Source organism: Phascolarctos cinereus, unplaced genomic scaffold (assembly GCF_003287225.1).
Source record: "Phascolarctos cinereus isolate Bilbo 61053 unplaced genomic scaffold, phaCin_HiC Scaffold_5;HRSCAF=322, whole genome shotgun sequence".
Taxonomy (NCBI): Eukaryota; Metazoa; Chordata; class Mammalia; order Diprotodontia; family Phascolarctidae; genus Phascolarctos; species Phascolarctos cinereus.
The window spans coordinates 20051743-20068491 of NW_027555958.1; the positions used below are offsets into that span (position 1 = coordinate 20051743).

Below are 16749 nucleotides of genomic sequence, written 5' to 3' on the forward strand. Positions count from 1 at the left end.
TGGTCCAAGCTCATCATTTTACACATGAGGAGACTGAGGCCTGGATATGCCCAAGGTGGTAGATAATAGCCAGGAAGTAGCAGGACTGGTCATTTGACCATGGCCCTCAGTTTCCCTGTCTGTAAAATGGTCAGGCTGGGCTAGTAGCCTAGGAGGCCCCTTCCAGGTCTGGGTCTGTGATCCTGAGTGAGCAGATGGCCTAGCTTTTAATCTTTTGGTACCTTCTTAGTAGAAGGAACTGGGCAGGGTTAGCCTAGAGAAGGAGCATCGTGTCCTTTGGGACACGAGCTGTCTTCAAGCGTTTGGTGGGCTGTTGGCCTTGTTCTTCGTAGTCCAAGAGGGCAGCTGGTGGTTGTCAAAGTTACAGAGGCCAAACTGCACTGCTCAGACTGGCCAGAAGGGCTCAGGCACCCCTCAATGTTCACTGGTCGCTGGTATAGCCGGAGTTGGGCTGGGGAAGGTGGTTCTGAGCCCCCGCTCAACCCTGAAATTCAGTGATTCTGTGAACAGGCAGCTCGCTGCCCTGTTAGGCTAATTGGACTTGTCGTGTTTGGGGAGCACAGAGGTGTTCATAAGTGCTCATTGGTTGACAGAACGAATGATCCATGTTAGGTTGGGGGATGCCTGTATTTGTAGTAAGCTCCCTGGTCCTTCCTGGTCTGCCTTCTGCTGCTCCAGCAGACTTGGGCCTTGAGTTAGGAAGGAATGAGGGCCAGCCATGGGGGGAGGGGTCACAAAGCCAAGCAAAAACGTCTTTGGAAGCGACTCCCCCAAAACTCCTCAGCCCTCTTGGCTCATTGGGACTGGGGGGGAGGGGTGGGAAGGCAGCATCTTTCTCCAAACAGGTGGGAGGGGCTCTCTGTATCATCTCCCCCATTTGATGGGAACGTGGAGCCAAGGGGAAGGACTTGCTGAGGTCAGAGCCAAGAATAGAGGCTTCTCTCCCAAGTCCAGGCTAATGCTTTCCCTCTTAGGGTTGCCTTTGGAGGTTTGTTTGGATTTCTGTTGGGGGTGGGAAGGGGGAAAGAATGGAGACTCCTGGGTCCCAGGCTTTCACCACTTGGTGCCTCAAGTTGGGCACTCTGTGAATTCAATTCAATTCACCCAGCATGCATTAAGTACCTACTGTGTTCCAGGAGAGAAGCATTGTGGAATAATGCAGAGAGAAGCAGCCTGAGACTTTGGAAGAATAGGCTTTAGTTTCCCGTCTCTAACACAGACTGGCCGTGTGACCTTGGGCAAGTCACCTCTTATGCCTTGGACCTGAGTAGGACACAGAGGAGAACATTGACATTCCATCTATCAATCAACAAGCATTTATTAAGCTCCTACTATGTGCCTGGCAATGGGGGCACAAAGGCAAAAGTGAAAAATCCTCATTGGTCCATCCGGTATTTTGGACTTTCTCAAGGGTAGACTGGGATGAATGAGGGGAACAGAGAGAGGCCCTAAGTTGAGAGGGAATGTGGTACAGTGGGAAACAGCACCAAATGTGGAATCAGAAGATCTGAGTTCCAATGCTGATGTTTATTACCCCAGTGACATTAGCCGAGTCATTTCAGCTCTGCAGGCCTCAGTTTCCTCTTTGGTAAATTGAGCACTTTGGTGAGATAACCTCAGAGATCTCTTTCCATTGTAAGTCTCTGATCCTGTAATCCTAAGACAAGGGTCAGGGACCTAAGAGGGAGTGCTGGGATACGAGCACAGCAGTGGCCTGGCAGTGAAGTCCTGACCTTACAGTCGCTCAAGGGCTTTCCTGAACCCTTACTCTGGTGAGAGTGAAGCATGTGGGACCAGGACTTCCCAGTGTTGCCCCTGTATTCCTGCCGTACAATTTATACCCTCTGATTTATTTCCCCAGTTCTATCCAGGGATACCAGGCAATGGCTTTGTTATTGAAGGGATTGGGTCTTCTCCCCACGAGGCAGAGCCTGGCACCACACCAGTGTGACCTCAGCCTGAAGCTCTACCCTTGCTTGATGTGAAAGCATTTGTAAAAGCTGGGCACCCTAACGGGGAGCAGGTGTGACCCTGTGCCTCTGGACATGAAGTGCCTCCCCTTCAGTGGCCCCCCCACCAGAAGTGATGTGGCCTCTGGGGCCACGCTCTACCACATGCCTTCACTGCTTCAGGCAGAGCAGGAGAGCTTGGCTTGGAGAGGCACCTTCAAGAGCTCTGTCCTTAAAACTGCCTTTGCTCAGCTCGGTCTCTCCTCTGGTGCCGAAAGTCTGCGTCTGGTCTCTTCTTTTGGAGGTCCGGACCACGACCCTCACTCCAATACACTCGAATCCAACAATCTTGTGTTAAGCCCCTGCTGTGTGCCAGGCATTGTGCTGAGACGAGAGAGAAAACAGCCTCTGCCCTTGAGGCATGTGTGGCACTGCCTGGGATGTTGGTCTGGCTGGGTCTGTGACTTCATCAGTAGAGAACTGCTGATGAAGGAATTCCTCAAGGAGGTGACTGAGAGGTTGACTTGGCCAAGGTCACACAGCCAGTCTGTTAGAGAATCTGAGGCTGCTTCTCTCTGCATTATTCCATAATGCCTCTCTCCCAGCACACAGTAGGTGTTTAATGTATGCTTGTTGACTGAGGCACTAAGTGGTGAAAGCCTGGGACCTAGGAGTCTCGGTACTTTCTGCTGAAGCCTCAGTCCCAGAGAGAATGAGCTCAGGCTTGGACCACGCACCTCTAAGCTCTAGATCCTTCACCTAAGACTCATCTTGATAGAATCCTAGGAGGCCCTTCTTACTGGCCTTCCTGCTTCCCACCTCCACACATCTGCACTGGCTGTGTCCTGTGCCTCAAACCCTCTCCCTCCCCATTTCTACGTCTCAGAATCCCAAGTGTCCTTCAAGGCTCAGCTCAAATGCCGCCCTCTCCACGGACCTTTCCTGATCTCCTAGAGGCTAATGCCCGCCCCCAGCCAATTTTACCTACATACATGTATATGCATATGTATTTATACACACATTCTGTATGAGTGTGAGTATATACACCTTTGTTGTTTTTTTCTCCCCCAGTAGACTGGAAGCTCCTTGAGGGCAGAGACTTCTGCTTTTGTCTGTGTAGCTCACGTCTTTGCACCCAGTATCCTCTTAATCTGTGTTTATTGATTAAATGATGATGGTATTATAGTTTTAGAACTGGAAGGGGCCTCAGAGACCCTCTCATTTTACAGGTTAGGAAACTGAGGCCCAGAGGTGAAGTGACTGCCACAGTCATACTAAGTGACAGAGATAGGAGATGACCCCAGGTGCTCCAGCTCCTCGGCCAATGCCCTTTGCTGCTCATTTCCAGTAAAGGGCTGCCTCTCACTGACCGCCTGATGGCCTCAGTGGTTTTCCCTAGCACACTGTGTGTGTGTGTGTGTGTGTGTGTGTGTGTGTGTGTGTGTTGCTGGGGGGACAGCACTTGTCTCACTTCCTCTCTGGCAGCCTTGGCTTCACCTCCCAGAAAAGCCTAGCGGTGAATTCATTCATTGTCTATCCCAGCCCAGGTCGGGAGGGGCCCCGGGGACCGTCCTACCCACTCCCCGCCACCGTCCCTGCAGCGACCTGGGGGCCCTGGTGATGGTGATGGGGGGGGCATCGCGGAGCCATCCCCTTCCCCTATTTCAGCTGGCCTGCCTCCGCTTCCTGAGTCAGATTGATTGTCAGACAGGTCCCCTCCCCTTCCCCCTTCCCTCTTCTCCCCACTCCTCCTGCCTGCCACACACACACACACACACACACACACACACACACACACACACACACACACACACACACACTCACACACACACACAGGCTCTGGCTGCCTGGGCTGGGCTCTCCCACCACTGGTTCATCTCTCAATAGCTGCCCCATCCGCGGGAGAAGAGACCTTTTGTTATTCAAATCACACACTTCGGGCTCTGCCGCGGAGGCTGCTGCTGCTGCTGCTGGCTTGGGTGCACCAGCCCGCTGCAGCCATTGGGATCTGCCGATTTATTCTTGCCTCTCCCTTCCCTGTGGCTCTCGGCCTCTCGCACCAGCTGATTTCTACATTTCCTCTCTCAGGTGGAGGGCAGGCGTGGGGGGGATTGCTTTCCGGAGCTGCCGCAGGCCCCCTCCTCCCCCCTACATCCTTCTCTTCCCCATCCCGCCGCCCACCCCCCCCTTTCTGTGCGCTGCCGCAACTCACAGCTTTTTAATCTCTTCCCCTCCCTCCACCCCCCTCGCCCTCCCCTGCTTCCTCTCTGCCAGTCCAGCCTGGGTCCTGCTGCTCTGCCCAGCTCCATGGGAGCCCCGCGCTCCACGGCAGGCTCTCCCTGCCCCTCTGCCCGCTAACATGGCACTGCCAGCACCCAATTAACCAGGAGTAGCAGCACTGGGGGAGCCGGAATCTGGTCCGCCTCCCGACCCCAGACTCGGTCATGGATGTGAGCAAGATGGTAAGTGAGCTGCGGGGGCTCTAGCCGGTGACCCGTCCTTCCCTCTCTTCCCAGCCCCTCCATTCTGGAGCTACCTCCCGTGATCAGTGAAAGTTTCTTTATCGTTAATCCCCAGCTCCCAGCGTGTGGGAGGGAAGAGAGAGTGGAACCAGGGAGGCAGAGAGAAGGTGGGAAGGAAGGGGGCTCTCCCAGCTGCTTCCCAGTCTGCTGAGGAGAATCTCTCCGGAAATTGAGGAAAGGGATGCCCCGATGAGCACCTCACCTCCATCCTCTCTGCCACCATAGGGGCTACGTCCGGGGGTTACCAGTCCTCCTCACCCCAGGGAAATGGAGATTCCCAGCCAAGCCGTCTGACTGTCCCATAACTGTCCATAAAACCCAACAGGTTTGGAAGGGTTGGGGTGCACTGCGTCTCTCTCCCTGAGCCCAGCATACCTGCTTCAGGTGTATGGGCAGAGAGCCCAGCAAGGTAGAGATGCCCCCCTTTAGTGTAGCCATAGAATAGGGAAGGCTATAAACTCTAAACCTGGAAAGACCAAGGCTAGCTAGAAGTGGGGGCAGGGGGGAAGGGGAGGCAGATTAGACTTATGGGGGCAGACCAAGGGGACCAGGAGGGGGGATGTACATAGCTAATAGAACTAGGTATGGGGGCATTTATCCAACCTGCCTGGAACAGCCTGGAAAACTGGAAGGTCCCTTTTCTTTTTCCACTTCCAACCCCTGTAGGAACTGAGATCACGCCCGTAAAGGGATACATTTCCCCCTCAGGGACAGGGACCAGGTATTTGTCACCCTGGCCTCCTCAGAACAGCTCTGAGCACATAGCAGGTGTTTATTTAGTACATTTCGTTAATTGATTCTGGTCCTTTAGGAAGTGCTGGGGCAGGTTGCCCCCCGTTCCCCACCCCCCCAGCAGAAAGCTGATTGCCATATGTGGAGCTGAGCGGGGAGACCAGCCCGGCAGTTCCCCTCCGGGTCTCTGGGGCAGCCCCAGTGCTGGTACAGCATTCAGCCAGGGGTCCTGACTCGCTCCCCTTACAGCACCCTGGAGAGAACGGAAGCTTCTTGAGAGAAGAGACCGTCTCTTTTGCTTTTGTATGCCTGGCACTTGTCACATGGTGGGCACTTAATGGTGCCTGGGGTTGACTGATCCCCTCCAGGTGGGTTGGAACCTGGGGGGGCGGGGGTCTCTGCAGTGCAGCGACCAGCCTGGGTCGTGGGCTGGTGAGGACACAGCCTGGTCAGGCTGCTCAGCCTCTTTGTTGACTATAGAGATGCCACGAGATTGTTTATATTCCCTGGGGCCCAATACCGGGGCTGGGGTGCTTTTAGGGAAGTACTGCTATCTCAGACATTTTTTGTCCAGGATTAAATGCAGGTTCCTAAGAAGGTCAGTATTCCAGGGCAGGGTTGGGCAGTGATCACCAGGGAATAGTCCAGGCAAATTTCTGTCGGCTCGGGTTACCATGGGCTCAGCCCACTGCTCTTTGGGTTCCTTTGCCCTCCCCCTCCCTGCTTTAGAAAACTGCAGAGTAGTGGGTGGGACTGGGCCCCTTGTACAAAGGGGCAGATGATCCCTATCCCCTGGGACACCTGCAGGCCTAGGAAGGGGAGGGAGTGAGGGCAGAGTAGCAAATAAAAGATCTGCGGGGGCGGGGGGAGCCTGTGGGCCCTCAGCTGGCTGTCATCTGTGTGACCCAGTGGGCAGGTGAGGTGCCCTGGCCAGGCAGGGCTGGGTAGGGGTGGCTGTTCACATCTCAATCCCCCAGTGGCTGACAGGGAAATCCAGCATGAAGAAGGCCCCCAGCCCTTGCAGGATGATTAGAACGTGCTTGGCCTCAGAAAACAGGACCCTGAGATACTGCCGGGCAGCAGGTTCCTCTTTCCCTGGGGATGGGGGCAAACATCGGGCACCCAACACCTGCCACCTTTAGAGCCCCTCGATCCCATCCCCAAGCAAATGGCTGGCAAGTGTCTGGCCAACAGATGGGGAGGGGGAGCTGACTGTGTGACCCAGGAGCCACTCGGCCCCTTGCCACACACACCCTAGTCCCTTTATTAATTGCTATTAATTTAATAACTGCCACGAAGGGAAGACGAGGAAGCAGAGAACACAGTCCCTGCCCTGGACGTGGCATCTACATCTAAATTCTAAATAAAACACAAGCATAGACACAACGTGTGTGATGGGAACTCAAGGGCAGGCAGGAGAAGTCCTGGAGGCCTTCCTGGAATGTGAGGAGAGATGGTGGGGTCCTCATAGACCAGGGCAGCAGGGCAGGCAGAGGCATGGGGATGCGTCCAACCCTGTGCAGAGAGGCTGGCCTGGCTTTGCAGCACAGGCTTCATGTCCAGGGTTTGTGGAAGAGATACAGTGAACAAGTTGCCCGGGACCAAGTTCGGGTTTGCCCTGACTCAGCGTCCTTAGTCTAGCAGAGGGGTCGAGCCCTGGAGGCCATGGAGAGCCTGGGGAGGGAGTAACCCTCAAGAAGCAGTCCCAAGCCTATTTGTGGAGACTTTGGGATTCTGGATTTAGAACTGGAGAGGACCAAGGAAGGCACCTAACCCCACCCCCTCATTTTACAGATGAGGAAACTGAGGCCCAGAGAGCAGAAGTAAATCAGGAGAAGAGATCTGGAGCAGGAAGGGATCTCTGGGACCATCTAGTGGAATCCACTCGCTCTACAGTTTAGGAAACTGAGGCCGGGGTGCCTGCATTGGTTCCTTTGTATCAGATCCAATCCCTGAACAGAACCACAGCAGGGCTTGTGAGAGTAACACATGGCCCCAGCTTAGCCCCGGGTCTGAAGAAGGTCTTTTGGCCCTCATAGGTGGGGAGGGAAGGGCAAGGATGGAGTTGCCTGGGGCAGGATTCCTTTTATCTTCATTTCTTCCTTCCTTGCTTCCTCTTGGGGATAGAGGCAGGCTTCTTGGTGACTAGCTTTTCCAAGGATTTCATTCCTGGGGTCCCCTGCCCCTCGTGGAGCAGCCTGACAGTTTGGGGCCCAGACAAAGGTGATATCATATGCTCATCAATTATTCAGCCATCAGGAGCCCAGCCTGAAATTTGCCATCCCAAGCTGTTTATAACGTGCACGTGAAGCCTGGAGCAAGAAAACCTTTCTCCATCCAGGCACACTCACTGGGGCTCTGGCAGGCCCCTCCTGAGTTTTTCTCCCATGGGAGGAGAGTCCCCCAGATCATCCTTCTTTAGGCTCAGACCCCCACAGTCCCCATCCCTAGGCCAGCAGCCTCAGTCTACTACTGGAGCAAAAGCTGAGTACTTTCCCTCAAGCAAAGGTGGGCCCCCCTCAGAAAAAATCCTTCCCCCCCCTTCCCGTGCTAGCACTTGGACAGCATCCTTGGTAGAGTTCGAGCCATCTCCTGACAAACATATGAAGAGAAGGCAGCCAAGTTCCTCTCCCGCCAACCCCTCTTCTGTTCTAGAAAGGCCTGAGGGAACCATGAAAGGCCACATTCTGATTGGCCAGTTTTGTCCAAAGCATAGACCAATTTTCCCAAGGCTGGTCCTCTTCTTGCATCAGGGTACAAATGGCTGGGGACAATAGTCGCACCATCTGGTCAGCCTGCTGAATTATTGATTAGCCTGTGATATCACCCCGTCCGGCATCGCTGGTCTTTTTTTATGTGGGGTGGATGGTCAAGTATTCCTTTATCTGACCTACAGAATGCATGGTACTGGCTACAGAATCAGAACAGATATGGTTTCTGCCCACAAAGACCTCCCAGTCTAAAAAGGGAGATAAGATAGAGAGATGTAAGTCGACCCGCATATGTACGGCAGCTATGACAGTTCATTGAGGGGAAAAGCAGGTTCAAGAACAGGTGGAGCCATCTGGAAGTGTTGTGGCAGTGATGGTCGTGAGTTGTGATTTAAAGGGTGGTCTCGAGGAAGCCTCAGGCAACTGGAAGTTTACAAGAGTGAGGAGAAGGCACTTCAGTTCCGAAAATGGTCGCACTTGAGCTAAGAGGGGCTCCAGAGGCCATCTTCCCCCACCTCCTCACTCTACAGATGGCAAAACTGGGACCCAGAGAGATCGAGTTCTTGGCCCAAGGTTACAGAGTTAGTAAGTGCCCAACGTGGGATCTGAACCTAAGTCCTCCGACTCCAGGCACACTTAGACCATGTCTGCCTCCCGTAGAATGGTGATATTAAAGAAAGTGTGTCAGTACATTGGAAAACACACTGACCCCAGAGTCAAAAGACCTGAGTTCAAGTCCTGGTCTGACCGCTAGTAATTGTGTGACTTCGGGCCCTCTGAAAATCACTGAGGGTAACCACACTCATGCCACACCAGAGCTGTGTCAGGAAAGTACAAAATGACTGGGAGCTGCCACCACTCCAATTAGTACAACAATAATGTCATAATTGTAATGAAAAGTCTACTATCTTGTATAAACTGACAGGTGGGAAAGCCCTCCATGACAAGCATGGATATCAAAATGCCCTTAAAATCTCAGCCAATACATGTCCCTGGATCTAGCCCTCATCACACATTCATTCCATTGTTGTCCATGATCACTCAGATCATCTCTAAAAATTTAAGAGCAACTTTTTTAATGGACACCAAGTACTCGTAATCTCCAAGCTGTGGTGAAAGAAAAGGTCTCAAAACATGGCAGCCTTGCAGAAAAAATCTGAGTCAAATGGGAATAGGATGCAATCCTGTTTTTGCCTGTCTACTACTGGAATTGTCATGAGGATGTTCTCAGGGAGCCGGCAGTTCAAGACAGCTGATGGCGTCTTAGTTTGGATTCCAGAGGAGAGGATGCCCTCTCCTTCCCTTCTGACTTGACAGTGCTTGGGAATGGATGGATAATTGGCTCTAGCCATGCTCTTTGCAGCTCCAGAGGGCGAGGCCTTAAAGTTACAACAACCAGGAGGCAGACCTTGGCCCAAGATGAGGAACTTTCTAATAACTAGAGTTATCTGAAAAAGAAATGTAAATTATAAATTATAAAATAGGGAGCTCCTTGATACTGGAAGTGTGAAAGCATTGGGCAGATTTCCATCCCTAAGGATGTGATAGAGAGAGGGCATGCCTTCATTGGAAGAAAAGTTGGGCAGGATGTTTTACAAGCTCCCTTCCAACTTCGATATTTGATAATTCAACTGTTAGACCTTGGAACAGTTGTGTGTGGGGGTGTGGGGGGGTGTTATTGACTCTTTTTTTATCATTGGCATTTCCCATTGACTCCATACATACACCCCCTTTAAAAAAACAACAACCACCCTCTCTCGAAACAAAGAAATCCTCTTAAGAAAACAAGTCACCACATTGGCCATGGCTGACGTTTGCCTCATTCTGTTTACCCCCTTTCTGCCAAGAGGCAGCAGGAATATTTCACCGTCTGTTTTCTGAAGTCACCACTGTTCTCTGCAGCAATCAGTGGGCTTATGCCATTCTGTATGATTTTACTTTCCATTATTGTGGTCATTGTGTACATTATTCTCTTGGTGCTGCGTATATGAGTTCGCTTAAGTTTTCCCCATTTCTCTGATTTTTTCATATTCATCATTTCTTGTGGCCAATAATATTACATTTCACTTATATGCCACGGTTTGCTCAGCTATTCGTTCTCTGCTACCACAAAAAGCAGTGATTTGAGTGTTTTTGTCAACATCAATTAATTGACATTTATTAAGTGCCTACTATGTACCTGGCACTGAGCTAAGCTCTGAGTACGCAAAAAGAGGAAAAGACAGTTCCTTCCCTTAACGAACTCACAGTCTGATGGGGAGACAAACCTCCAAGTGAGACCTCATCCACTGTTTTTGACCTTCTTGGGTACAAAGTGATGGTTTGGTAGTGGTATCACTGAGGCATCGGTTACATACAATTTAATGAGTTTTGTAAAATAATTTTGTATTGAATTCCAGAGAAGGCAGATTGGTTCAGCAGAGTGGAAAGAGTACTGAACTTAGTCACCGAATCTGAATCCAAACCCATCCCCACATTCTCACGCACCACCTCTGTAACCTTGGGCAAGTCACTCCTGCCCCAGCCTTAGTTTCTCCATCTGAGCCAGGAGAGGGTTAGACGAGGTAGCTTCTGAGAGCCCTTCCAGCTTGACAGCTCGGATGATGTTGTTAGACAATAGTTTACGGAAAAGACCCGCAGGCTCTCACGGTTTGTGGGTCAGTAAGAGTCTATGAGGTGGCAGCTGAACAGGACAACCAAAACATTGGTGTGATCTTGGGTCGTGTTGATGCTGCCATCATCCAGAGTGTCCAGAGCCAGGCAAGGGATTGTCCTGGGGTATTTCCCATGGCCGGGCCACATTGAGAGCATCATGTTCTGTTCTGGTTGCCATGTTTTGGGAAGAAAGGACAAGATGAAGTGTCTCTAGAGATTAGGAGCAAAACAGAAATCACACAAGGCTTAGAAGAGACACACGATGGTGACTGTCCTCAAACGTTTGAGGGCTCGTTAAGTGGAGGAAGGACATGATTTGTTCTGCTTGGCCCCAGAGGGAAGAAGCAGGAGCAAGAAATGATGGAAGTAGTGAATGAGCAAAATTGGATTTGATGTCGGGATGTCCTCGCAGTGAGAGCTGTCCAGCAGTGGAATGGACTGCCCTGGGAGGTTGTGTCCCCCTCCCCAGAGGAAACAAGGGCTCAATGTTCACCTGTTGAGCATCCTGTAGTAGGGATTCTTGGGGGGGCATGGGTTGGTCTAGATCAGAGGTATCAAAATACGCAGCTTGTGTACCCCATGTAGCCCTAGCTAGATTAAAATGTATTTAGGAAATGTTTAACAACATAAATAAAAATATAATAAGATGCAGATAATGTTAATGTGTGGTTTTCTAAGTCAATCTGCAGCCCAGAAGGATCCTCATGCAGGGTTTAGAGGCCCTATCGCTATTTGAGTTTGCCACCATTGATGGCTGCTGAAGTCCTTCCAGTGCTGAAGTTCTGGGCTTCTCTGGTTGTCAGGCCTCTTTAAAGATATCCATTGGGGAAAACACAATGTGTAAAAGAGTCCAGATCTCAAAAGAAAAACCATTTCCATGCCATTATTTGACTTGACATTACAAGATGACGCTAGAGAAAGAGATGAAGTTCAGAGAACCACCAGGCCAACCCAGTGCTGCCCTGGTATGAGTAATGCTGCATACCCATAATCTAGCCAAGGGATTTCCTTCGTTGGCCTGTTCTTGGAAAGGGCAGTCAGCAGCTATTTCCTCCCCACCTGCGTCCTCCTCCCCTAGAATGGAGTAATCCCAATCCTAGATGGTAGATGACAGGACCAGATGGCCTGTTCCCTTAGATGTGAGCTCCGCCCCAAACAGGACTTCATCACCTGTGCACAAGAAAGCAGACAGTAATTTTTGGGAAAGGCCCAGGCTCGGAGTCGGAGGAACTGGGTTCAGATCTTGCCTTTGACACTACCTGTGGGACCTTGGGCAAGTTTCCCCATCTGCAAAATGTGGGGGTCAGACTGGAAGGCCTTCGAGGCCCCTTCCAGCTCTCCGCTTATGATTCTATGATCCTAAGATACTTCTCTCCAGACTTCAGTTTCCTCATCTGTAAAATGAAGTGTGGGGGGACATTGGACCAGATAACCTCTGAGTTTCATTCTAACTGTAGATCCTTCGGTTCTATTTCTCTGATGCTTCTGTGAGAATCTGGATTTGTAGGGGGTTTCAACCTGCAGCCAAATTCATCAGGCTTCCCCAAGAGTAGGGAATGATAGTAGGGGACATTCAACTCATTTCTAAGTCCTGTTAACAGGATTAAAGGGACTTCTGGTCTGAGGGAGAGGCATTTTATGTGGGCTCACAGGCAGGAGTAAGAGCAGATCATATGGATACATGGATGGGTGGGTGGATGGATAGAAGGATGGACGAATGGATAGAAGGATGAGTGGATGGACAGGTACATTTACTTGGTTGAGAGTGGAATAGGGGTGTGAGTTGGAAAATAGGGAGCAGAGGTGAGGAAGGGGCAACTAGGGGAGAGAAAGAAGCATTGAAGCACTTTCAATAGAGCTAGGATGAGAGCCCAGTAATCTGCTTCTGAACTAAGCTACACAAGCCTCTGATATACTCAGGGGTCAAAAACCCAACTTTAGAAAGCACTTCTGCCTTATTTTCAGCTCTCATGACACCTCTGTTGTACATACAGGTACAACTAGGTAGAGAGAAGTACCTCTGTATAATGGAAAGAGCCAAGGCTTTAAACTCAGAGGACCTGAGTTAAAATCCTGCCATTGACACCTAGTACCTGTATGACCTTGGGCAGGTCACTTCCTCTCTAGCCTTTCATTTCTTCATCTATAAAATGAAGGCTTTAGACCAAGTAGTCTCGAAGGTTTTTTCTATGTATAATCCTATGACCTCATCATGGCATAGGGGAAATGAGCCGAGAATTCACTTACTTAGAGGTGGGGTACCTCTGTTTGGATTAGTTGGGCCTCTTTGTTTGGGGCCAATAGCTATGGAACTCACCAAAGCGTTGCACTACGATCTCTGCCTCCGTTGTCTTCTGCTGCAGTTCTTCTCTGGTGTGGTCTCTTTGAAAAGAACAAGAAAAGAACACGGCTTTCTCCCTGGCCCCAACTAATTCTCTCTCCTTGTATCATCTGTGGTGCTGAATTTGGGGGTATTGGAAGGGGATAGTCCCGGTCTGGAGGTGAAGGTGGGGAGGGAAGCCCACCTAGCACATCACCCTGAGTGTCCAGGAAGATTGGTCCCCCATTTGTCCCCTTCCAGCCCCTAGCTACAGAGCCCATCACTGGCTAATGCCGCCTCTTGGCCTGTCTGAGCCAAAAGGCATTCGTGGTTCTCTGGTTGCTCCCTGGGGTTCCTCAGTCATCCCCAGCCCACTAGTCTGCTGTCTGCTGCCGGCCCTTGGTGCGTCCTTACAGGGTTTTACACACACACACACACACACACACACACACACACACACACTTCTGAGCAGCTCTTAGCCCATCCTGTTAGCATTGAGTAGAACTGACGAAAGGTGTCCCTGGATTATGCAGAGCTCATACAGAAGCTTCTGCACTTATGGTCCCTAGAAGATGTGAATGGGAGCTGTTGTGTGATGTTGTAGATGAAAAGCTGGCCTTGGAGTCAAGAAGATTTGGGTTCGAGTGTTGCCTTTAACATATACGAGGTGTGTGGCTCTGGGTAAGTCACTTGGCCTCTCAATGCATCAGGCAGCTCTCTCGGAGGATGAATTGTTGGTATCATTACCAGCAGTCTGTGGTAGAGGGGCTTTCCTCTGCAGGAGTTCATATTAATGAAATTACAGGTCCAGTCCAAAAAATTCAGCAGGATAATCTGACGATCTGCCTAAAATAGACAAGAGGCTTTGGGTGCTTCTGAAACCCTTTCTCTAAGGTCCCACTAAGACTTGTATTTGTAGGGAAATTCTGCTTGTGGCCAGATTTGTGGGGTTTGGGAGCAAGATGGCCGAGCAGGTGGGGACCTCATGGTGCCTCGTGGATTGGGGGACCTGGTGAAGGTATTTGGAGCGTGTCTGCGGGGCAGGGGGTACAACTACTCCTTGAGCGTCTCATCGTTTAATAGCCTGCCTACACAAATGGCTGCGATCCCCCTTGGAGCATAGAGTCCTAGATCCGGGTCTGGGAGGCACCTCAGCCGTGGAGTTGAACCCTCCCATTTTACACATGAGGAAGCCAAGGCCCAGGGCTGTTAAATGAAGCAGGTCTAGGATGGTACCTCAGAAGCCATCGAGTCCAACACCCTCATTTTACAGAGGGGGAAACTGAGGACCAGGGTCATACAGGTAGTAACAGTTAGTGGCATGATTCGAATCCAGGACTTCTGAATGCGGAGTTAGCGTTCTTACCCCTGTACCATACTGCCTCCCAAACAAGCAAGCTTCAAGAAAAACTTCGCGAAAGATGTGACACCTCAGCTGCTTAATTTCCATCCGTGACTCATTGATGAGATCACAGGAGTATCCGATTAAGGGCGAGGCAATAATAATGCCGGGAATCACAGGCGTAGTGCTTTAAAGCTCACAATGCACTTTCACGTACATCGTCTCATTGGACCCCCAGAAAGATCCCCCCGGGGGCAGGCGCTGGCTCAGGCTCAGAAAGGTGGTGACAGTGCCCGGAAGGCTCAGACTTCAAACTGCCTTCCAGCATCGAACCTCAGAGAAAACCCGTGTTGGAAAGGCCTGCAGGGGTCATCGGGCCCTCAGCGAGGTCCGGGGTGCTGCATGTGGGTGCGGCAGAAAAACTTCCTTTAGATGGATGGAGAGGGGCAAGTCTTACCTCACCCGGTGGAAAGGTACAATAATTCTATCATGTATTGCGCACACACAGAGCAATCGGGGAGCCCTCCTTGCTGGACTGGGCACCTCCCGTGGAGCTGGACACGCACCCGGCTGCCTGCCGGGAAGATCCAGGGGACTCCTTGGGAGGGGCCCTTTGGTCACCCTGATAGGTTCTAGTGACCGAGAAAGGTGGCCAGCAGGACAGCTGACCCCCTTTCCTCCGCCCAAAGGCTACCCTGCGACTTCAGCAACAGATCTCTGTGTGGACTCAAGTGTGCACAAGTGTGCATGCATGTGTGTGTGTGAGTGTGTGTGCTGCACCCAAGACACGTTGGTGCCTTTGCGCTAGGGTAGCTTAGAAGTCAACACGGTGGAAGTCAGCAATTCCCTGGAAAAGGAGCAGCCTCGTCTGTTAAAGACACGGCTTGAGTAGCATCCTGGGCACAAACAGCCTTTCCTGACTTCTTCCCACCCCACTCCTCTGCTGCTGGTGCCCTCCTCCCAAACTACCCGGTACTTCACGACTTGGGGCGCGTGCAGACGGATGTCCCTCTTCACTTCACACTGAGGCTGCGTACATGTCACGTGCCCTGGCTGACTTCCCCATTAGGAGGGAAGCTTGTTGGAGAAGGGTTCTTGCGTTCTTTAGACTGGTGTGCCCAGCACCTGACACAGCGTGTGGCACCTAGTAGGGCTGCTTGGTTAGAGGGCGGGATTGCTGAGCCAAGATCCTATGGCAGTCAGGGAGGAACGGGACTCAGAGCCAGGTAGGGTTTAGTTGTACGGAGGAAAGACAGCGCGGTGCAGCGGAAAGTTAGACGGAATGTACTCAGAGGAGCCAGGTTCAAATCCCGCCTACATCACTCACCACCTGTGTGTCCTTGGGCAAATCAAGTAACCACCCTGAGCTGTAATTTACTCAGCTGTGAAGAGTAGGGATAGTCCTTCCTCTGTGGCGAGAGGAAGGAAAGTAAGTGGTCACGGCGGAAGTCCTGGGGAAGGGGGCGGGGATGCCCATCAGTCATTTCCCAGGACTTCCCCTCCACCCCACCGACCCCTGCTACAGAGAGTCCCTCTCTCTCACACACACACACACACACACACACACACACACACACTCATACTCATACACACAAGCGCTCGTACACACACACACGCACACACGCACTCATACACATATACACACTCGTACACACACACACTCATACTCATACACACACACACACTCATACATACACGCACTCGTACACACACTCATACACATATACACACTCGTACACACACTCATACTCATACACACACGCTCGTACACACACACGCACTCGTACACATATATACACACACACACTCATACACATATACACACTTGCACACACACACATCACGCACTCACTCCTTCTTCCTTGGCTTCCTTGACTTCCAGCCCTCCTTGGACCCTTTTCCTTCCCTCCCCCAAGGAGAAACAGGATCTTACGCTGCTCATGAAGCAGAAGTGAGTCTTGACCTCAGTCATTTCTGGGGAAGTGTCATCACATCCGGCCTCAAAGCTGTGGTCACAGATGGTGAAATCCGGGCTGGGCCCGAGAGGGAGACCATCCTCCCTTTTTCTCCACTCTTCAGAAAAGTCGTCTGGTCATTCCTGTCGAGCGAGTGACCGCTTTGGGCCAAGGCCGTGGGAAGCTGCACGGTCCAGCAGGAAGAGTGTTGAATATAGAGTCCACAGGATGGGGATTCAGATCCCACCCCAGTCACTTACTACCCGTGTGACTTAGAGCAAATCACTCCCCCTCTCTGGCCTCAGCATCTTCATCTAACTCTGATCCTGAGGCCTCAATTCTAATCCAGGTCTTGCTGCTCTGTGACCTGTGGCATTGGCATTGTCCCTATGGAGACCTCAGTTTACTTATCTGTAAAATGGGGAACTGGCCTCACAGGGCTCCTGCCATCCAAGGCCTCCAGAAAGCACCTAGTCAGTTAGCAACGTTGACTTGGTTTTGTCGTTCAGCTGTTTCAGTCACGTCTGACTCTGTGGGACCCCAGTTGGGACTTTCTTGGCAGA

The 16749-nt window shown here is 51.4% G+C and overlaps 1 protein-coding gene and 1 long non-coding RNA gene across 7 annotated transcripts in view; one reads left to right on the forward strand and one right to left on the reverse strand.

Moving 5' to 3' along the window:
• Positions 1-16749, forward strand: part of HIP1 (huntingtin interacting protein 1) — a 124825-nt gene that overhangs the window by 53292 nt on the left and 54784 nt on the right. Inside the window, exon 1 of one of the 6 annotated variants that reach the window (XM_021005830.2) lies at positions 4171-4411. The exons of 3 other annotated variants lie outside the window; for them this stretch is intronic. Coding sequence is in view for 1 of the 3 variants with exons in the window: in XM_021005833.2 (XP_020861492.1) it covers positions 4394-4411 (18 nt within the window). In the remaining 2 variants the exon portion in view is untranslated. Of the gene's footprint in view, positions 1-4170; positions 4412-14624; positions 14705-16749 lie in introns of those variants that run through there. 2 more of the 6 variants (XM_021005833.2, XM_021005831.2) reach the window with 2 other exon arrangements.
• Positions 7740-14441, reverse strand: LOC144457474 (uncharacterized). The gene is made up of 4 exons (XR_013486805.1): positions 14256-14441; positions 13637-13735; positions 12887-12951; positions 7740-11739 (listed from the first exon to the last, which is right to left on the reverse strand). It is a non-coding gene; the product is annotated as an uncharacterized LOC144457474 (long non-coding RNA).